At 41.7% G+C, this 23,330-nt stretch overlaps 1 protein-coding gene across 1 annotated transcript in view; it reads left to right on the forward strand.

Moving 5' to 3' along the window:
* SYNE2 (spectrin repeat containing nuclear envelope protein 2) overlaps positions 1 to 23,330 on the forward strand; it is a 339,863-nt gene that overhangs the window by 182,024 nt on the left and 134,509 nt on the right. The window contains exons 61-64 of the mRNA XM_006142397.3: positions 6,773 to 6,970; positions 7,531 to 7,605; positions 10,770 to 10,880; positions 16,124 to 16,240. Of these exons, the coding sequence (XP_006142459.1) occupies positions 6,773 to 6,970; positions 7,531 to 7,605; positions 10,770 to 10,880; positions 16,124 to 16,240 (501 nt within the window). The remainder of the gene's footprint in view (positions 1 to 6,772; positions 6,971 to 7,530; positions 7,606 to 10,769; positions 10,881 to 16,123; positions 16,241 to 23,330) is intronic.

Consider the following 23,330-nt stretch of genomic DNA (forward strand, 5'->3'; position numbering starts at 1 on the left):
TTCAGAACAGGGTCTTGGGGGTAAGGTATGTGTAGGGTCATAAGGAATTGGGTTTGGGCTCCGTCACATGCTGGCTGTAGCCTTGTACTAATCCTTTCCTTTTCTGGGCTTTGCCTGTAGGTAGAGATGTATTATGTTTCTCTGTAAAAAAAATAATAATTAATTTTATAAATATCTGTAGGATGGATGGAAAGAAGGAAGGAAAGAAAGAAAGCAAGAGAGAAAGAAAATAAAATAGAAGTTTAAGACAACATTAGGAACAAATGTCAAACACATGAAGGTTTCCTGAAAGGTTCAGGCTGTCTTCCAATACAGCACCTACCCAAGAGCTTGAGCAGAGGTTGAAGAATACTTCTGAGAGGGGCTGGGGACAAGGATGTTAGACTGTTTGACACCAGCTAGTCCGTCCAAACCTGGGATTTCATTGTCTGATTCTCTTAGACAATGGTCATCTGTATTTTTGGTCATCTACTGTTGTTTGCACAGATCATTACAGCTGTTACAAGTGACATTATGAAGCTTAAGGTTGTCCAGTGTCCCTGTAGTAAGTTATACTGCATGCTACCTTTTGTTTGTTTGTTTGTTTATTCTCACTTGGCAGAAAGCTTTTACTTCAGAAAAAGTCAATGAATTTGATAATGCCAAAAGACTCCAAAGGCAATAATAAAAGAATAAGATTTCTAACCTTGTTTTCTCTTAGTGGCTCCCAAATTATAGTCTGCTTAAGAATCTCCAGGAAAGAGGGAAACCTGTCTCCTGGGAACGTGCGTTTTTAGTACCCTGTGTGACAAAAATGGGAAGTACCATCCAGGCACTTTAGTTCTATTTGCTAAAGTTTAGTCCTAAGGCTATGACAAAGATTTTTCTTTTGGGGGTTATTTTATAGGTGGTCATAAAACAAGCTAATGAATGCGATGAAGAAATAGAAAAATTTAAACAGATCTTAGATAACTATTCAGCCGAGTGCTCCCTTGAACATATGTCACCAGACCAAGCTGCCAACCTGCTGCAAGTACAGGTATGTTTCTGTCATTCATCCATCCATCCCTCAGTCCATTCAAGAGTCACGAAGCTTTGGGTGTTGAGACCCCTCCATTGTGGTAAGGTGATATTGCCTACTTCTGTGTTCCAGTTGAAGGTATTTTCTGTGTGTCTTTACTTTTTATTCTCATTTCATAAAATAGGTGATAATGTAATTACCATTACTTAAAAAAAGATAAAGATTGTAGCCCCTGAAATTGAATCAGAAGAAACTTTATCTGTTTGAGGAATGAGCAGTCCTAATCCCAGTTGCCCATAGCGTCGCGTGGTGCATTTTGATCTGAATTAGCTCTGGTGCCAAAGAGACTGGTACAACAGGATATTTGGACCACCTCCTTGCTAGTGTGGTGTGGGCAGACTGGGCTTCAGAGGTCAAGACCTTGAACACGGTCATAATGAAGAGTTCCGGATATTAAGTAGTATTGCCATACGCCGTTATTAACAAGCCCCCGTGGACCCAGTTTACGATGGTTTAACACATCAACCCTCTATGGCCAGGGATGTTTTACAGCCTTTGTTTTTGAATGAGCATTTCCATGATGAAAATGTTTGATCATGTGCCAGGGATTGTGTAGAACTGATTTTTCCCCTGCTATCAGGTGGATGTAGGCAGGCAGTGAATACAGTGCTCAAAGCAAAATTACACCACATGCTAGCTGTAAGAACAGGGGAAGTTACCCAACGTCTATGGCGGGGTACAGAGGGATCCATGCCAGCACAGGTATTGAGTGGTGGAATCAGTAATGCAGATGGTATTAAAGACCCAGTATTGTAAAAATGTCCGAATTCCTAATTCCCTTTCAATTAAAAACTTTGAGACCCCAAAGAACTTTTCCTTACGTGAGTGTATATCTACTGATATAGAAAATAAACCTCAAAAGTGTAAAAACATTTGTCTAGTTTATTCTAGCATTACAATCACAAATTTTTACATATTAATAGAAATAACCTTTTTACTAAACTAATTATATTTTCCAAAACAAAAAGTAGTGATATGGGTGATACTGTTTCCCAGGTTTGTAAATCTCTTTAATATCTGGCATAACAGAGGCCAGCTACTGGGTTGTCTGAAAAGTCATGACGTCATTTTTCTACACAAAAATGCGCCATGACTTTTCTGACAACCTAACAAATTCCCATCTGTTTCTGTGTTTGGGCTATTGAGTTCTGTACTTTTGTTTGAAGCATGTAAAGACAAATCCAGCTTCTCAAAGACATGTACTTGGGAAAAGGATGATTGTTTTTATAGCCGTCTTGAGTAATTATGGACATTTTTCTCTGGAACTACACTAAAACTCAACTGGTGAAAATTATTCACAGGTTAGTTGTAAAATGGAATCTGAATCATATTAATACACTTCTCATACTCTTACATTAAAATCCATCGGTCTGTCTTACACCTTGAATGGATCTTGTAACCATCTGTGGTTTTATAACGTCATGTTTGATAATTGGAAAATGTTTCACTGGGTTATACAGTTCTCCCAAATATTAAAATATTCTGGTAATCAATATTAAACTACATTTGTTAATATTGACATATATTTTCAGAAAAAAATCTTTAACTTAGCATTTAAGTGTGTCAGTATACCTCACCAGTTTTCTTTCAAGTAAAAAGAGTGTTTCACCACAGAAACAAGTACTTTTCCTCAATCGTTGTGTTTTGGTGTGCTTTGTGCATACTTCCCATCTTGTCACACAAAATATTAAGTATATATATGTCGTGGTCTGAATGTTATTGTCCCTCCAAAAATTGACGTTGAAACTTAATCCCCAGTGCACAAGTGGCGGGAAATGTGACCTTTGGGAGCTGACTGCCTCCTGAGGGCCCCAAGCTCATGAATGAAGTCAGTGCCCATATAAATGGACAGTCTTGCAGTTGTAAACCATGCCCCAGCCTCCCAGCTCGCTAGGACCAAAGGTGCACTACCACACCCGACCTGCTTCAGGTCAGTCTGGAGTCTGAACCGGGCCTCCCATGTGGCTGTAGTATTGCACAGTGGTGCCTCACCACCTGCATCCCCATGGCTGAGCCTGTCAAGGACATTCCTAAGTGAGACTGGCATTTTATTTTTCTTAGAAGTGCTATCTTTTTTATAGTGAAGAATATAGTAGCTGCTAGTATATTTGGTATCCCTGACTTGATTCCTATTAGGAGTTAATATGGGGTTGTCAGAAAAGTGAGGACATATTTTTTCTGTGCAAAAATGCATCATGACTTTTTCGATAACCATATAGTTTTACACACCATTGCTTTCATGCCATTATCAGTACAAATAATAGCACAGTTAGAAATGTAAACAATATTTTAGTATTTTTTTTGAAAATGATCTTCGCATCATGGACGATGGCACCCCCAAAGGTCTGCAGATGTGGTTTGGAAAATGGCAGCCCTGTGTCCTACTGGGTTGCCTCTGTGTGGGGTAGCTCAGCAGACTGCTCAGGGTCTCTCCATGTCAGTGTTGCTCTGGGGAAGCCCCGCACCTCTGAAGTTTAATGTTTCTGAAAATGGAGCACAAACTACCGACAGCTCACATTTATTAATACTTCTCTTAGGAACCAGCAGGTAGGATAGTGGTTAAGGCGCTAGACTCACACATGATCTACAGCGGTTTGAGTCCCATACCTGGTGGCTTGAAACTCATGCTGGGCACATGTGCGTGTGGGCCAACATCCTGGGAGGGAATGGAGGAGAAAGGATTGTGATATGCTATTCCCCTGGGAGATGTTTTCTCGCTTTCTGTCTCTCCAGCGAGCACTCACACACTATCACAAAAATCTCTCCAAAAAACCCCAAACCAAAAACTTATCATTTCCCAAAAGCAGTCCCAGGAATTGTGACTTCAGAACAGGGTCTTGGGGGTAAGGTATGTGTAGGGTCATAAGGAATTGGGTTTGGGCTCCGTCACATGCTGGCTGTAGCCTTGTACTAATCCTTTCCTTTTCTGGGCTTTGCCTGTAGGTAGAGATGTATTATGTTTCTCTGTAAAAAAAATAATAATTAATTTTATAAATATCTGTAGGATGGATGGAAAGAAGGAAGGAAAGAAAGAAAGCAAGAGAGAAAGAAAATAAAATAGAAGTTTAAGACAACATTAGGAACAAATGTCAAACACATGAAGGTTTCCTGAAAGGTTCAGGCTGTCTTCCAATACAGCACCTACCCAAGAGCTTGAGCAGAGGTTGAAGAATACTTCTGAGAGGGGCTGGGGACAAGGATGTTAGACTGTTTGACACCAGCTAGTCCGTCCAAACCTGGGATTTCATTGTCTGATTCTCTTAGACAATGGTCATCTGTATTTTTGGTCATCTACTGTTGTTTGCACAGATCATTACAGCTGTTACAAGTGACATTATGAAGCTTAAGGTTGTCCAGTGTCCCTGTAGTAAGTTATACTGCATGCTACCTTTTGTTTGTTTGTTTGTTTATTCTCACTTGGCAGAAAGCTTTTACTTCAGAAAAAGTCAATGAATTTGATAATGCCAAAAGACTCCAAAGGCAATAATAAAAGAATAAGATTTCTAACCTTGTTTTCTCTTAGTGGCTCCCAAATTATAGTCTGCTTAAGAATCTCCAGGAAAGAGGGAAACCTGTCTCCTGGGAACGTGCGTTTTTAGTACCCTGTGTGACAAAAATGGGAAGTACCATCCAGGCACTTTAGTTCTATTTGCTAAAGTGTGGCTGTAGTATTGCACAGTGGTGCCTCACCACCTGCATCCCCATGGCTGAGCCTGTCAAGGACATTCCTAAGTGAGACTGGCATTTTATTTTTCTTAGAAGTGCTATCTTTTTTATAGTGAAGAATATAGTAGCTGCTAGTATATTTGGTATCCCTGACTTGATTCCTATTAGGAGTTAATATGGGGTTGTCAGAAAAGTGAGGACATATTTTTTCTGTGCAAAAATGCATCATGACTTTTTCGATAACCATATAGTTTTACACACCATTGCTTTCATGCCATTATCAGTACAAATAATAGCACAGTTAGAAATGTAAACAATATTTTAGTATTTTTTTTGAAAATGATCTTCGCATCATGGACGATGGCACCCCCAAAGGTCTGCAGATGTGGTTTGGAAAATGGCAGCCCTGTGTCCTACTGGGTTGCCTCTGTGTGGGGTAGCTCAGCAGACTGCTCAGGGTCTCTCCATGTCAGTGTTGCTCTGGGGAAGCCCCGCACCTCTGAAGTTTAATGTTTCTGAAAATGGAGCACAAACTACCGACAGCTCACATTTATTAATACTTCTCTTAGGAACCAGCAGGTAGGATAGTGGTTAAGGCGCTAGACTCACACATGATCTACAGCGGTTTGAGTCCCATACCTGGTGGCTTGAAACTCATGCTGGGCACATGTGCGTGTGGGCCAACATCCTGGGAGGGAATGGAGGAGAAAGGATTGTGATATGCTATTCCCCTGGGAGATGTTTTCTCGCTTTCTGTCTCTCCAGCGAGCACTCACACATTATCACAAAAATCTCTCCAAAAAACCCCAAACCAAAAACTTATCATTTCCCAAAAGCAGTCCCAGGAATTGTGACTTCAGAACAGGGTCTTGGGGGTAAGGTATGTGTAGGGTCATAAGGAATTGGGTTTGGGCTCCGTCACATGCTGGCTGTAGCCTTGTACTAATCCTTTCCTTTTCTGGGCTTTGCCTGTAGGTAGAGATGTATTATGTTTCTCTGTAAAAAAAATAATAATTAATTTTATAAATATCTGTAGGATGGATGGAAAGAAGGAAGGAAAGAAAGAAAGCAAGAGAGAAAGAAAATAAAATAGAAGTTTAAGACAACATTAGGAACAAATGTCAAACACATGAAGGTTTCCTGAAAGGTTCAGGCTGTCTTCCAATACAGCACCTACCCAAGAGCTTGAGCAGAGGTTGAAGAATACTTCTGAGAGGGGCTGGGGACAAGGATGTTAGACTGTTTGACACCAGCTAGTCCGTCCAAACCTGGGATTTCATTGTCTGATTCTCTTAGACAATGGTCATCTGTATTTTTGGTCATCTACTGTTGTTTGCACAGATCATTACAGCTGTTACAAGTGACATTATGAAGCTTAAGGTTGTCCAGTGTCCCTGTAGTAAGTTATACTGCATGCTACCTTTTGTTTGTTTGTTTGTTTATTCTCACTTGGCAGAAAGCTTTTACTTCAGAAAAAGTCAATGAATTTGATAATGCCAAAAGACTCCAAAGGCAATAATAAAAGAATAAGATTTCTAACCTTGTTTTCTCTTAGTGGCTCCCAAATTATAGTCTGCTTAAGAATCTCCAGGAAAGAGGGAAACCTGTCTCCTGGGAACGTGCGTTTTTAGTACCCTGTGTGACAAAAATGGGAAGTACCATCCAGGCACTTTAGTTCTATTTGCTAAAGTTCAGCCCCCAGGTGCTGGCCCACGGATCCTGGTTCCCAGTCCTGTGGCTAACCAGGGCTCCCAGCCCTGGCAAAACACCACAGCCAGCCATGGAGTTTGCTACACATTTCCGACTCCCAGAGATTCATTCATTCACGAGGTTCCGGAGAGGCTAAGGCATTCTCCAGCTTATAGACCCTCACAAGGCCTTTGGAAGTGCAGCCAGGGTGGAGAAGGACTATACTGTAGCAGAGACTAGGTCCTGGCTTTGCAGCCAAACAGCTGAGAACAGTCTCGTCTTCCCTGTACCAAAGGGAGCAGGTCCCTATGGCAGGCCAAGGCCTCACACTTCCGAAACAATACTCTTTCTACGCAGGGAGAAATCGGAGAAATGGAACAGCAGATTCTGAGTTTGAACCAGAAAAAAGAAGACCTGTTAGTGGAGTTGAAGGCCGCTGTACTAAACCTCCACCAGCATCTGAAGCAAGATCCACAAGAAGGAGAAGGAGATACTCCGTCAGCCATGGCATCGGAGGAGGGTGGGATGGCAGAGAGGGATGCTTCTGAGTGGAAGGTGGGTATGACTTTAGACCAGTGCTGGTCCCACATGGCATGAGAATATTGTCTATGGCCTACAGTAAAGGAATTTTTTTTTTAAGTGGAACTACTCCATCTGAGGTTGTTTACTTGTGAATAAAAGTCCTCAGAGTGTGTCTGTTTTGGACTCAGCCCAGAATTTTTATGCCTGAGTTACTGAAGGACGTGCTTATGAAATTCCGCAGGCAGGTGGGCGGGAGCCATTCTTTGAAGTATCTTCCTACAGAAAAGTCAGCTCATTGCGACTGAGGAGCGGCCCAGCACTAGTGTAAGCCCACTCTGAATCCACATCAGGGGTCACATTCTGACATCGTTCAGTGCTGGGCCCCTGGGGGCAATGTAAGAAAGGGCTGGGAGGTTGACTGGGCCTGGATAATCATCTGGATGAGCTGAAAGGTGCAGGAAGAAGCTGCTGGTGTGAAGGGCACCTTGCACAAAGTGAGTGAAAAACTAGCTACATAGAAATGCAGCCAGGCCAGGCTTCTGGGGACGGTGAACAGAAGCCAACTGCACATGTCTTTGTGTTGTGTCTTACAGTCGAACAGAACAGGCTCCATGTCTTTCCTGCCTGCAGTGGAGGAAGAAGCGGAAGAAAGCTCCATGAAGAGTGAAGTAAGGAGAAAGATTTTCTTATTCAAGTTTGTCAGAACCAGGACCAGCAGATGGTGTAATGGTTGTTGCTGGTCTCCCACATGTTCAACCGTGGTTCAAGTCCTGGACTTGGCGGCTTCAAACTCATGCTGAGTTCATGTGTGTGCGTGCCCAAAATCCTAAGAGGAGAATGGAGAGAAGGAATTGTGATGTGGCCATTCTCTCGGGGGGTGATTTCTTGCTTTACCTCTCTCTCTCTCTCTCTCTCTCTGGCGAGTGCACATGCCCTATAGCAAAAAATCTCTCACTAAAATATTTTTTTAAAGTTTATCAGAACCAAATCTCTAAAAGAAGGCCATTGGAAAAATCATAAAATGAATGAAAACCTATGTTTTTTTAAGTTGCGGTTGATATTTTAAAAGTATGACTGAAGTTGTTCTTTTATAATATTAACAGTAAGTGCATCTAAACCTACCTCACCATGTAAGAGTGGGATATATGTATTTAGACACATGTGTTGGCTTCAGGGAGAAGATGAAGTAATTCTTTGTTGTATCCTGACTTCTAAATACATTCTGTGCAGTTTTGAGAGTATGTTTTGTGGGTGATACCTCTGCTGTGATCTTTTTAGAACTTTTTTAAGCCCGTATTTGAATGAACCCTTTTGAACTAAAAAGAAGTATTGTCAGGGCCAGCAGGTGGTGTGGTGGTTAAGGCACTGGACTCTCACATAAAGGACCATGGTTTTTGTCCCAGACCTAGCAGCCTGAAAATCATACCGGGTATATGTGCATGCATTCCCAAAATCTCAAGAGGAAAATGGAGGACAGGGGATTATGGCATGGCCACCCCCTCCTTCCCGCCAGGGGCTGATTTCTTACTTTCCCTCTCTCTGTCTCTCTATGGCAAGTACATACTTCCTATGGCAAAAACCTTATGGGAAGAAAAAAACGTATTGCCAAGGACTTGAAAAGTCATGTTAGAAACTAATACTACCAATTCTTTCTACTTCAAATGAAGTTAGAGTAAGTCTTAGGCCAAGAGGAAGAAAATTGTAGCAACTTACAGTTTTTATAACTCACTTGTAACCACTGGACATTTTTTAATGCTTGATTTATAAATTGTAAATAGCTCCATGTCTCAGAGGACACACCTCTGGTCCGTAGCTGAGTGTAGGACTGCGAAGAGGCTAGATTTACCATGTCTTTTGCAGTCTGCTTGTGCCCCATCATGGCAGAGAGAATGATGAGAATAGAGGACGGAATAAATTGTTAAATAGCTCCATTTCCCAGAGGACACACCTCTGGTCTGTAGTCTAAGACATGGCTTAGCTGAGTGTAGGACTGCGAAGAGGCTAGATTTACCATGTCCTTTGCAGTCTGCTTGTGCCCCATCATGGCAGAGAGAATGATGAGAATAGAGGACGGAGCAGGTGCCAAGAAAGAATGCACTTCAGTGTGATCTTAATCTGAGACAGGGACTTGCTTCTGAGCTGATATGTGTATGTCACTTATTGTTTATCTTTGACAACAACAATAAAACAGGCCCACTAGGATAGTGTGTGCTAGATGCTGCTGCTTGGCAGGCTGAAGTCACATGCAAGGCCAGGGTTCGAGTCCTGGCCCACCCTGAAAGCTGGGTGTGGTGGTGTGCACCTGTGGTCCCAGTCACTCAAGAGGCTGAGGCAGGAGGATTACAGTACAGCAAGACCTTGTCAAAAACACCACACACGCCCCACCACTACCCACCAGAAGAAAAAAAAACAAGTTCATCAAGCTATTCTATTTTTTGTCATTGAAGAGTAAAAATTATGTGTATGTTGTACAGCATGATGTTTTGATAAATTGAGCTACTGTATTGTCTCATATACTGCCATTTTTTTTGTGGCGAAAACACTTAAAATTCACTCTCTTAGTTCGTTCAGCCACAGTGGTGCAGGCAATAGGGATGTTGCTGAGTGGTGCTGGAAACCATCAGAAAGGCTATGGGTTCTCATCCTCAGTCTGCCTCCCCCCTGGAGATGCCTGTGACCCTGGCTGGCTGCAGGAGTGGGCACCCCCTGATTGCGGCATGAAGACCCTTGTCATGGGTGTCTCTCTCTCTCGATAAATAATCTCTAAAAAACTACTCTTAGCCATTTTAAGTAAATGACATATTATAGTTAGCTGTCGTCGCCATGATGTGCAGTAGACCTCTTGAACTTCTTCCTCATGCCTGACTGAGATCTGTATCCTCTGACCAACATCTCCCCACTCCCACGCCTCTGATAATCATCATTTTACTGAGTTCGATTTTGCTTTCCGTGAGTACATGAGGTCACGCGGTCTATTTCTTTCCATGCCTGGCTTACTTCACTTAACCTAATGTCCGCCTGGTGTGTCCAGTTGTTGCAAATGACAGGATTTCTCTTTTAAGACTGATGGAGAGGAAGAGACTAAGACTGAGACTCCAGCAGGGTCTCCACACCGTGGTCCACCCCCAGCCTTAGCCGGTCCTCAGGGGCATGTGTATGGGTCTGGCCTGGCAGAGCATCGCATTACTGCTCAGCCGCCATCTGGCCCCTTTTCCGTCTTCTTGAATAAACCCATTCTAACAGTGTGAAGTGTTATCTCATTATACTTTAACTTAACATTTTTCTGATGATTAGGGTTATTGAGCATTACTTCTTATACCCATCAGATTATCATTTTGAAGAGAATGCCTAAAGTTACATTTACAAAGCAAATTGCATTCCTAAGGCACTGTTTTAAAGATCTCCTTTGTGTGACATAAGCTGACTCCCTACTTCTTTTTAAAAGAATTATTTTATTTCATTTATTATCATTATTATTTGTTTAATTTGACCAGAAAGAGACAGAGAGAGAGAAGGGGAAGGTAGGAAAGCAAGCCTTCAGGTCCAGGACTCAAACCGTGGTCAGCCATGTGGGAGTCCAGCGTCTTAACCACCACGCCCCTGCTGGCCCTGCTGACTCCCTGCTTTTAAAAATGTTTCGTGGTTTCAGGGAGAACAACCACATTTGAATAAAACGTACTTTAGTGAGAAAAATAGATGGAAAATGGGGGGGCAGAATTAGGGCTGTGGTTATACTGTCTTGGGAAGTTGAGTCTCATAAAGGGTGGGTAGAGTGCTGGTTATGACCATAGGGAATCACTTCTTTTTACTGATCAATTGATTTCTGTCTCAGAATGGAGACAAGAAAACAGAGGTGTCCTTTGAGTCTTGGTCTTCACTCTGGAAGCATGACAGGGACATGGAAGAAGACAGAGCATCCTCGTCCTCTGGGACGATTGTTCAGGTAATACAAGGAGCATCATGCTTGGGGGTTAGGGTGGGCACGGAGCTCTTTTTGATCAACTTTCTGCAGTGACGTGACTTTGCTGTCTTTCTCCTTTCCTTTGGTTTTTAATCAGCTTGCAGATCTTTAAGATACCAATCTGCGGCCCAGAAAAAGAATAAAAATAAATGATAGTAAATAACTGTATGAAAGAATTCTTAGGGAAGGAATCTACTTGGGTTAAAAAATAATTGTTTTTTCATTGACAAATAAAATTTGTTCATATTTGTGGGGTGCAAATTTTTTAATATATGTTGGGATGGTTATATCAAGCTAATTAATATATCGCATATTATTGTTTCTTTAGTGAGAACAATTAAAATTTATTCTTAAATATTTGGGTATATACTACATTGTTATTAACTGGAGTTACCATGTTGTACATTCTGTTTCCTTGGACTTATTTCTCCAGTCTAACTGGAATTTTGTGTCCTTGGATGACTGTCTTCCCAATCTCTCTCCTCAAGCTCCTGGGTCTGCAAGTTCAACTATTTCAGATTCCACAGAGAAGTGAAATTATGCAGCATTTGTCTTCCTGTACCTGACTTACTTTACTTAATGCCCTCTAGGTTTGTCTTTGATGTTGTAAATGAGATAATCTCCATTTTCGGAGCTGCATAATATTCCATTATTTATATGTAGCACATTTCTTTTGCCTGCTCATCCATTGATGAATACTTAGATTTATTTTGTATCTTGGCTACTGTGAATTTGTAATTTACTGTGACTTCTGTACAAATGCCAATATGGCCAAGTAGTGCTTATTATCTGTAAGTTCTGTTTTACACCCAATGATAAGACTTCTTCTGAGGAAAAGAGCACATGTGAAAATCAAAACTGACAAAACTGATAACTTGGGAGGATCACCTTGAAACTTCTTTACAGTGCTGCTCGGAAGAATTTAACATGTCTCCCATTGGGAAACATTGGGAGAGGGGCTCACCTTTTTCCTTCTTTTTTTTTTTTTTTTTTTTTTTTTTTTGAGCAGAGTGGTATATAAGATAAATTAAATGCAATAAGTCTTCTTTGGTCCTTCTGCTATTCTAAGTCTCTTGTCTTTCAAGGTGGTAGGCAAATGCCCTCAGTTAAGAAAATCATTATAAACTGATGTGAACACAATGCCCGTCCTTTGTTCTGTAAGATCGCTCTATTATGGCCCATACGCCTCTTCCCTCCTGCCTCCTGTCCACTGCCTCCCTCCCTCCCATGCTAACCCTTCACTAGTCATCCGCACCATGCTGCCTGTCTTCATGTCCATGTCTTAATTACTCGGGTTTCTCCTCCCTGCAAGTTCTTTCCCTCATGGACTCACCCCTTCCAACACATTGACCATCCCAAAGCCCAGCCTGTCTCTTTAGAAAATGCTTTGCTTCATGGGATGCCCTTTCTCCATGTCTGCCCACAGGCCTTCTACGCATCCATAAAGATCCATCTCAGCTTCCACCTCCTCCAGGATACCTGAGACCCTCGAGGGAAATTGCTCTTTCCTGGTGTTTCCCACTAGCATTCTGAGCCTCACTTATGACTTACCACATGTTCATGAACATACCATCGCAGGTTCATGAATGGCAAGAGTATGTTCTGTAGTTGGCTTGGTACTGAACTTTAACCCATTGAACTTTGTGATCCGCTTCCCATGTCAGTTGATTGCTAAACGTCTTTATTTGCTTCTCTCCTCTTTTGGCTTTGGCTATTTTGTAATCTAGCTTTTGCCTCTGGCTAGGGCTCAACTGTCATTGATGTCTGGATCACCAATCTAGCCTTTTTATTAGTCATAATCCTTATCAAGCTCCCCTGCATGAGATATTATTGACTATCCCTTCCTTGAAATGCGATGTTCCCTCCTTGCCCCTTCATTTTTTTTTTTCTCCAAAATGTGCATTTGTTTCTTCTATGAGATAGAAAGATGGGCGTTCTCAACTGGGTCTGAATGCAGGATCTAGCCCCGGCCCCACCCTGCATTATGGGCACATGTGTGCACACCCAGTGTGCACAGGGAGATCTCGAGACACAAACCTGGACCTCCCATGTGGCCTCAGGTACCTGGAGTATCACGTCACTGCTGTACCATCACGGTGGCTTCCTTTGACTTTCTTACCTCTGTTCCTTCCTGGCTCTTCTACCTCTTAGCTTTCTCCCTCTCCTCTTGCCCCACCTTCTCTTCTGGTGTGTGATGGTTAACTTCTCTCCCATGTTCTGTTCTCTTCTTTCTCTCTGTTATCTCCGGGCCATTTCATCTTCTTTCATAGTTTTGGTAGTCTCCTCTGTGCCAGTGAAATGACAGGTCTTGGCCACCCCCTTCAGTCTGTTTCAGATTTCTACCCTCCTGGGAGACTTCTCTTTTGAATGGATTTTGCTTCATCTCAACCCCCTTTACCTTCAAAACTTCTCCTTTCTCTTAATTTCTCAATGTCTCTTGATAGTATCACTGTTTTAGCAGAGATGAACTTCAGAATCCTCACAAGTTCTTCATTTCTCTGACCTTTCATAATTAAGTCATGGTCACGTGATGCCCATTCAATGCCATTTTCTCCTTGACCCAGTATTTTTCCCATCATCCTATTTCATGTGATTGCCATTACTTCTGTGGACGTTTGGAGTGGCCTTCTACTTGGTTTTAGGAGCTGTAGTTATTTTTCTAGTATCTTGTAAAATACTGTTGACTGTTCCTTAAATAAATCATACTGAGCTCCAGCTTAAAATCTCACATAAATACTTAATAAATACTGAATAAAATACAGACTTCTTAGCTTGGCATTTCAGACTTTTCTTTAGAGAGGGATTTTTGCTAAGAGCGCTTGTGATTGCCAGAGAGAGACAGAAAGCGAGAAACCACCCCACAGGGGGGACAGCCATGTCACAACCCCTTCCCCTCCATTCTCCTCTTGGGCTTTTGGGCATGCACGCATATGCACCCAGCACAAATTTTAAGTCACTGGGTCCAGGATTTGAACCACAGTCAACTATGTGGGAGTTCAGCAATGTAATCATTATGCTATCTGCTGCCCCCCCCCCCAAGACTTTTCTTGATCCCCACTTACCTTTCCAATTTACCTTTCATTCTTGTTTCATACCTTTCTGATAGCACTTATTGGTTTTAGTGGGGTGGATTCAATAGTGTGAAAAGATACTAACATGTTAGGAACTGCAAAGTGGCTTATACACACCATCCTGTTTAATAATTATAAGCAAGAGTAGGTACGTTACGTCAATGGTGAAGTGACTGAGGTCCAGAGAGCCCAGGTTAACTTGGCTAAGATCGTGCAGCTTGTAAGCAGAACAAGCATGATTGTGTTGATCACATATCGGTACACTTCCCTCAGTACTGTGCTAATTACATGCGGACCTGTCATTTTCTCATTTAACCTTGGTTAACCATGGAAGGGGCATTGCTAGATCAAAGTACGTATTAAAAATGTGGCACGCATTGTGTTTTTTTAATACTTATTTTATTTTTATTTATTCATTCATTTATTTTTTTTCAAATTTGACCAGAGAGAGAGATAGAGGTTGAGAGTGAGAGAGAGAGGAAGTAAGAAAGCAAGCCACCCGATTCAGGACTTGAACCCTGGTCGGCCATGTGGGAGTGTTCAGCGCCTTAACCACCATGCCACCTGCTGGTCCCAGACACACATTGTTAAATCATCTTCTAGAAAGATTATACCAATTTTATTCCTCCTAGAAATGTATAGAAATGCCATTTTCCTGACCCTATTCTGCTATTTGATATTGACAGCGTTAGCATACTTAGCCAGTGGTTAAAGATTTATACTCGGGGAATGCTGAAGATCACTTTAGATATCTATTGGCTTTTGTAACTCTTTTATAAATTGCTTATTTATGCTGTTTTCTATAAGAAGTTTGGTGTTTTCCTCAGTGATTTCTTTTTTTAAAAAAATTATTTTATTTATCTTTATTTATTTTAATTTGACCAGGGGAGGGGGGGTGCAAGTGAGAAAGCAAGAAAGCAAACTGCCAGGTCTGGGATTCGAACTGTGGTCAGCCGTGTGGGAGTCCAGCACCCTTAACCACCACGCCACCTGCTGGCCCCCTTCTTTAGTGAATTCTAAGAGTAGTCAATATGTTGGTGATATGAACGTTTTGTAAGTTGTTACCCCAGTTTGTCATATCTCTTTTAACCTAGATTATGGGACTTTTTGTGGTACATCTTTTTATTTTATGTTGCCAATACCAACATTTTTTCCTTTATTTATTACCCATGCTTTAAAAGTCCTTCCGCACTCCTAGATTAAAGTTCAGTCATTTGAAGGATTTTTGTGGTATATTTAGTTAAATATTAGATATAATTAAAATTCATTGTGGGGAGTAAGGCAATGATTTAGTTTTATTTTCATGAAATGTAGGTAGTTGTGTTTAAATCCAATAAATCTGTCCTTTCTCCCATTATGTGAAATGTTACCTTTATCGTATAATTTTATCTAATTTGTATTCTCATAACAATCAAGTGCTTGTTTATTTAGAATTCTTACATGCTACTCAGTAAGTAGAAGAGTTTGGAGAATTTTTTTTGCCTCAGTTTTTGTTAAAAGGCCTTACAGACCCACCAGACAGAGACAGAGGGAGCAAGAGGAAAAGTGAGAAATTGCCCCCCAGGGGGATGGCCCCTCTGCAGTCTCTTTTCTTCTATTCTCCTCTCTGGATTTTGGGCACACACCCACACATACCGGCATGATTTGCAAGCCGCTGGGTTCAGGACTTGAATTGCACAGTTCGCTCTGCAGAATCCCGCACCTTAACCTTCATACCACCTGCTGGACCTGAGAATTCTTTTAAGCTTATTTATTTATTCATGTATGAGGGAGAGAGAAAGAGAATGGTTTCTGACAAGGTCTTACCATGTCATAGTCTTCCTTCCCTAGCCCCTAGTTAGAGCTACAAGCATCTGCCATTGCATCCAGACTGTTTAGTTAGTCTGGGAACCACTCCCAGGCCACCGTGCGGCCTCAGCCCAGTGTGGCAGTGTCTTAGCAGCAGTCACTACCACACTGAGCCAATGGGAGGGAATTGAAGTCTTTCAAATAAAGATAAATACAAAGAAGTCGATTTTCTTCCCTTCATGAACTACATTTTTTCTAAATGTATCTGACTTGTCTGGACATTTTTGCAGTAGGCTACTTACAAACTGAGCAGTTGTAAAACAGCAGGCCTGGACTTTGCTGGACCTGTTACTCTTTGTTTTACAGGAGGCAGCCAGGAAAATAAGCGTCTGTGATGGTTCCACGACACAGATCCTTGCATTAGACCCATTAAGGGTTGAACAAGGCCCAGAGTTTTCCTTGAGGCCCAACCAAACAGAAGAGGTAAGTGTCTGTCAGTAAAGCCTACTAACTGCACAAATACCTAGACTGGCACTGTAGATGTTACAGGTGGTCTGCAGGGCTTTGAATTTCAGGTCGTGTTTCTTGTGGACTTTGCGCCCCGATATGTGCTGTCAAGTTGTAGAACTGGAAGCTTGGCCATCTGCTCTACGTCCTTAATCTGTAGGTGTAATGTATAGGGAATGAAAGTGGAGGAGGGCTCATCCCGATTAATCACCTATTATGTAAGGTGCATTTCTGTTTATTATCAATTTAGTTCTCAGGTTATATAAGTTGGCTAATAAGTTTACAAATGAGAAAATAAAAATTTAGGGAGTGAAAAATACAACTAGTAAATGGGGGAGTCAGTATCAGGCTCAGAATGTTTCAAAATACTCCGAACTGCCTTCCTAATTCGAAATCCTCTACCTCAGTGGTTCTCAAGAAAGCCTTCCCGAGTTAGGTGCAGTGGTGCAGGCGGGAGGGTGCCACTGTGCAGTGTCCGAGGCCACAGGGTTTGGTTTCTGGCCCGACCTAACAGGCTGGGTACCATGGCACACGCTTGGGATCCTAGCAAATTGCAAGGCCCGGGCAGGAGGATCAGGACGCGGTGAGACCCAGTCAAAAATCTGTCACTTGCCCCCACACCTCTCTTACTCTCACATGCTCACTCTTTTTTTTTTTTTTAAAGAAAAACAAACAAAAACATGTCTTCCAGGAGACATCATATCCCAAGTTAGTTTTGGTGCTTAGCTCTGTCGATCTCACTAAGTATCTCCTTGAAAAGATAACTGATACACTTTTACTGCTTTTTAAAAATTAGTGCTTCTTTTTTATTTTATACTGAGGTCTTTTTATATCTTTTCTCCCAGTCTTTGGTCTTACAAAAAACGTATATTGGTTGTCCAACAATTCCTCTCTTTATTCTTCCATTTTTAAGAACAATATTTATCCAGTAAGGTAGGTGAATGTCAGAGTTTGCGCTCACTGACAACATCTAAGTGTAAAAGAGTTGCTGACCTTGTCAGTGGGTTTGTTACTCACTGACACCTACTTGAAAATTAGATGTAGCTTCACTGGTGTTTTGGTACAGCAGCCATTCAGCCTAGCATTTCTCTCTACTGGTATGGATGGTCTACCTGGTGTTTTGCCCTGACTCCCATGTGGATAGTAGACAATGATGACAAAGAGGAGGAAGAAAAAGAAGATGACTTGGACCAGCAGATGGCATAATGGTTAAGTTGCTGGACTCCGATGTAGTCAACTGAGGTTCAAGTCCCAGACCTGGCAGCCTAAATCTCACACTGGATATACGTATGTGCATGCCCAAAATCCTGAGGGGGAAATGGAGGAGAAGGGATTGCGGCACGGCTATCTCTCCTGAGAGGATGTCTACGCTGTAATCCCTTCTTGTTCATTCTCCTCTCAGGATTTTCGGTGATTTCTCATTTTTTGGCTCTGTCTCTCTGGCAAGCCCATGCACACTATAGCAAAAATCTCTCAAAAAAAAAAAATATTTGCTGGGCACTGGGATTTTACATGTATTATCTCTTTTGATCTGTACAACACTCTATGATGTGGATACTGCTATTATTCCTCTTTATAGATGGAAACACTGAGGCCTAGTAAATTGCCCATGGTCACATAGCTACTAAGTGGCAGAGTTAAGAATCAGATCCTGGGGTCAGCAGGTGGTATGGCACTGGACTCCCCTATGGTTGATTGCAGTTCGAGTCCCGGATCCGGTGGCTTGGTTTTTCACTTTCCTTTTCTCTCTCTCTGATGAAATTAAAAAATAATAATAGTAACAGATATAATTGAATAAATAATTATTTAAAAAAGATATTCAAACCCAGCTCTTTCTGATTCTGGGTTCAGAACCTGAGCTTTTAACTTTCAGACTCTAAACTCTCTCTCTCTTAAACTGATTTATATAGGTTGTATAAACTTCCTAACAGAAGTCTTTCGCCTATATATATTGAGGGTGAAGGTAGTGGATCCTTGGAGCTGAAAAAAAATAGGCGTTACCTTTTACCACAGCACAGATCAGCACATTCTTAAGTATCCAGGGACCTTTTTTTAACTTAATGACTCTAAGTATCATGCTTCTTGAGGACTATCTTACTGCCCTTTAAGTCACTTTCATCTCATGGGCAACCCCACCAAAAAGAGGGGAAGTGGGAACCCCACTGAGACCATGCAACCCGTGCCATCAGCCATGCCTCAGTTTCAATGAGCCTTTTGTCTCAGAGGTTAAGCGCATGGACCAAATGAAAAGTAAGTAATTTTTTTTTTTTCCAAGAGAGACTTTTGCTATAGGGTTGATGAGCTTGCCACAGAGACAGAGAGAGGAAAATCCCCCCTGAGGCAGGATGTCCACGCTGCAATCCCTTCTCATCCATTCTCATCTCAGGATTTTGGGCATGCACGCACCCATGGCCCATGAGTTCCAAGCTGCCAGTTCTGGGACTGGAACCATGGTTGACTATGTGGGAGTCCAGCAACGTAACCATTGCATCATCTGCTGGTCCCGAGAAATAAGTCATTTTTAACATAATTCTGAGTCATCCTTGACCTGTATTGCAACAAAAAGTAAATATTTACTATGGAAAGATGTGAAACCAAGGTAGGTCTGGTCTCACAGGATAAACTGCCACCATGTCATCTGTGTGGCATGTCTTGTATTGGTTATATACAGTTAGGTCTTGCACATGAGGTAGGAGTTTCATATTTTATAAGAAGTGGGGTGATGTGCACGTGTTTGTAGGTTGACTATAAAATATTAAGGAGTAAAAAGGTTGAGATTTTGGTAGGATTTCCAACAGTCACTGAAAACTGCCTGGATTTTGGTGGCATTTCAGCAGTAGCTGGAAACTAACTGGATTCTTAACTGCAGTTCTATCCCTTAGATCAGTGACGTGTTGGTGTAGAAATCAAGTCAGTGATTTACTGAGACTAACTCGGGTAATAGAGTTAGTCTCAGGAGTATGGCTTAGGTCAAGGTAATGACCTAACTCGGGTAATAGAGTTAGGTCAAGACTATGGGTTTGTAGATTCCAAAGGGTAGTGAAATCAGGGATTGAATCCTATTTCTTGCTTGTCCTGTAGCCCAGGTAGTCTGAAAGCCTCCCCGAGCTGTTCTCATCTCTACACTGGGGACAATAGGTTTATGCTATAAAAGAGGTGGTCTTCACACAGTGCCTGGCTCGTAATAACAGTCCAGTAAAGATTCAGTATTACTAATTACAGTAATGTTGTAGAAATGACTTTTTTCTTCTTTGAGCTTTTTGCCATAGGGCGCCTATACTCGCTAGAGAGACAGAGACAGAATGAAAGTGAGAAATTGCCCTCCAAGGGGTGTGGCCATGCCGCAGTCCCTTGGGCATGCATGTACATGTGCCTGGCATGATTTTCAAGCCTCCAGGTCTGGGACTCAAACCACAGTCAGCCACGTGAGAGTACAGTGCTTTAACCACCATGCCATCTACTGGCCCTGAAAAACACATTTTTTTTTTTAGAATTATTTTATTGAACTTTATTTATGTATGTGTTTATTTTAATTTACCAGAGAGGGACAGAGAGAGAGAGAGAGAGAAAGAGAGAGAGAGCATGAAAACTACCAGGTCCGAGACTGGAACCGCAGTCAGCCATGTGGGAGTCCAGCACCCTTAACCACCACACCACCTACTGGCTCCAAAAACTTTTTAAAGAAACTGTATTTATATATTTCATTAGAGGGAGACAGGGACAGAGATATAGCACCCCCACAGGGTCTCGATACCGCGGTTCCCCCTGCAGCCTCAGTAGCTGAGATCATGGGCACACGTGTGTCTGGTGTACCCAGGGAGGGAGGTCTCTGGCCTCAAACCATTCGTCTTCTCCTGTGAACGCCTTGCAGGGCACACATTTTGCTCCTACACTACTGTTTGGCCCAATGTAATTCTTATTTTATAAGACATTGTAGTAATACTTCTTAGCCCCCCTCCCCATCAAGTATATAATTTTTTAAAAAATTGTTTTATTTAACTTATTTATTTATTTAAGTTTGTCCAGAGAGGGACAGAGTGAGAGAGTGAAAGAGGGAAAGTGAGAAAGCAAGCCTCCAAGTCTAGGACTCGAACCACGGTCAGCCATATGGGAGTCCAGCGTCCCTTGCCAACACACCACCTGCTAGTCCCTGCAATTATTAATCATTTATTTAAACAATTTCTGCTTTTAGGGTTTGAGGTTATGAGATAGAGATAATATTTTGCAGGGGTGTTTGTGGGAAAAGCGGGGAGTCAGAATGAAAAGAACCCAGAGCTGTGTGACCTTGGGCAAGTAACTTCCATGTGGGCCTACACTTCTCAGGAGCAGGGGGAAGTGGGAGGCGTGCGAGCAGAAGCTATGCGCTTGGGTGTCCTTGACTGTGAAGATGTGGGTGAGCTGGTCTCTAGCAGGTTCCAGGGACCATTTTGAGCTACTAAGTTCTGTGGTTGCAAATATGTTTTTTTCTTTCTGTCCTCTTTTGGGTTCTTTTCAGGTAAGTAACTAGCAATAAAGCCCAGGTCAGTTACCCAGCTTGCTTGTTTTCTCACCAATATAGTGAGTGAGAAAGTAGAGAAAGTCTGAATTGTCATTAAAAATTATGTGTGGCAGGGACCAGCAGGTGGTGTGGTGGTTAAAGGGCACTGGATTCCCACATGGCCGACTGCAGTTCGAGTTCTGGACCTGGCAGCTTGCTTTCTCACTTTCCCTTTCTCTGTCTCCCTCTCTGGTCAAATTAAAAAATAGTGATAACAAATGGAGCTAAATAAATATTTTTATTTATTTGGCAAAGCACACATGCCCTATAGCAGAAAATTTTAAAAAGAATTAAATAATCAGAATTAAAAAAGAAAATTGAGGGACCAACAGATGGCATAATGGTTGCATCGCTGGACTCCCACGTAGTCAGCCACAGTTGGAGTCCCAAACCTGGTGGCTCACACCGGCCGCTTGAGTGCATGTGTGTGTGCCCAAAATCCTGAGAGGAGAATGGAGTAGGGATTGTGACATGGCCATCCCCCCCCCAGGGGGTGATTTCTCTCTTACTGTTTCTCTGGCTAATGCACACACCCTATGACAAAAATCTCTCTTAAAAAAAAAAAAAAGAAAGAAAGAAAGAAAGAAAATTAAAACTGCTGAATCTAAGTATGGACATCCAGGCAAAACACAAAGCAGGGGAAGACTTTCTGAAGGAGGTGATTCCTGAAAAAGATAAAAATAGATTGATAAAGATAGGAGAGAAATAGCATTTTGAGAGAAAAGAGCAAATATATGTGAGATTAAGGGAAAAGGTGCAACACAGAGAAAGCCTAACCAGCTTCGATAATACTTACAGTATGTATAAAAATTAATGGTATTTTCATACTCTGTATTTTTGTTACCACCTAAAGGCTTTGTTCATTCTATTAGAACAAAATTCATTGCAGGACCAGCAGATGGCATAATAGTTATGTCGCTGGACTCCCACATAGTTGACTGTGTTTCAAGTCCCAGACCTGGTGGCTTCAAACTCACGCCAATCATGTGTGTGTTTGTGCCCAATATCATGAGAGGAGAAGGGATTGCAGGATAGCCATTCCCCTGGGAGATGATTTCTCGCCTTCTGTTTCTGTCTCTCTGATGAGTGCACCATCCAATAACAAAAATCTCTCTTAAAAAAAAAAAAAAGTTTTTTTAGTAGACACATTTCTACCAGCACTGGGAAATGTGATTGGCATTGAGTTAGGGTATGACTTTGTTAACACCTCCCTGTAGAAGTTTGTCACTTGACCAAAATTGTGTGTATATGGCTTTTTATTGATTTCTTTTAGATGGTATCTTGCTATGTCACAATTCTCTCTCAGCTCCCTGAGTAGTTGGGACTACAGGCATGCACTACCTTTAGGGTGGGCGGGGATTCGAACCCAAACCTCTTTCATGCAACCTCAGCCCGCTGACCAGCAGTATCTACCAGCTCTCATTACTGCACTGGGAAAAATTCTGTTTTATTGGCTGCTAACATATTATTGACAAAGTATTGCATGGAAAACATTGTATTTATCATAATAATATATTTACTGAGACCAGCAATGTTGTAGAGTAAAAACAAATCCTTATGCCTAAAGGAATTTCTCTAGAAGGATCAATATCATCTTCAGTATTCTGGAGAAGAGCAGGTGTTATATCTTTATTGATAATTTTTTACCTCCAAATTGAAAGTGTCTAATATATAACTACTGGAATAATTTAATTTGATTTTGGAGAGAATTTTTCCTGTAGAATCAATAAGTGGCCCTGTTATCTCCATGTAAGACAAACATGTCACACCTTCTTTAAATTCTATAAACATGGCACGCTTTCTTTAAATTCTACTGTAAGCATCAAGTCCTTAACTCAATCATACTCAAGTATCTAGTGGGTAAAAGTCATTTTAGGGATTCCCTCTGAGGAATAGGAGAAAAGTTTGAAGATTACCCCCATTGAAATTTATTACTGGACTCGAGCTATTTTTAATAGGGAAAATTTTAAATGAGTAATAGCATGTATGCTTTTTTAAAAGGTTCAAATATTTTATAATCTGACTGCTTGGGAGGGTGTTAAGTAAAAAGTGTGTGACATATTTCCTTGTATCCTTGCTGGTGTGTAAAAATCGTTTTTGTTTTTAGTTTTGTGGTTTTTTTTTTTTTCCTGTTTGAACAGAGTGCACAGCCGTGTAAGCATTGCTTAATCGTGTGTCACTGGCCAGTTCCCTGAAATATTTCAGACGCACACACACCCACATGCATACCCTCTCACTCACTCTCACCTGTCTCCTGGGGCTCACTTCTAATGAACTGCGAGCCCGTTTGCTTCCTCCGTGCCCAGGAACACTGTACCTGTGTACACACAGATCGGCTGCCTGGAGACCTGTGGCACCAGGTCACGTGATTGTTGCCATGAGTGTGGAGGTGCCTTTTTCTTTTCTTTCTTCCTTCTTCTGTCCTTATCTTGTTTCTTTTAGCTGGGCAGATGTTGCAGGTTCACAGGTCTTTACAGGCCCAAGTCTGAAAAACTTTGGACTCCTGGCTTTTCACTATGGGATCATCTC

Source organism: Tupaia chinensis, unplaced genomic scaffold (genome assembly GCF_000334495.1).
Source record: "Tupaia chinensis unplaced genomic scaffold, TupChi_1.0 Scaffold000075_1, whole genome shotgun sequence".
NCBI classification, from domain to species: Eukaryota; Metazoa; Chordata; class Mammalia; order Scandentia; family Tupaiidae; genus Tupaia; species Tupaia belangeri.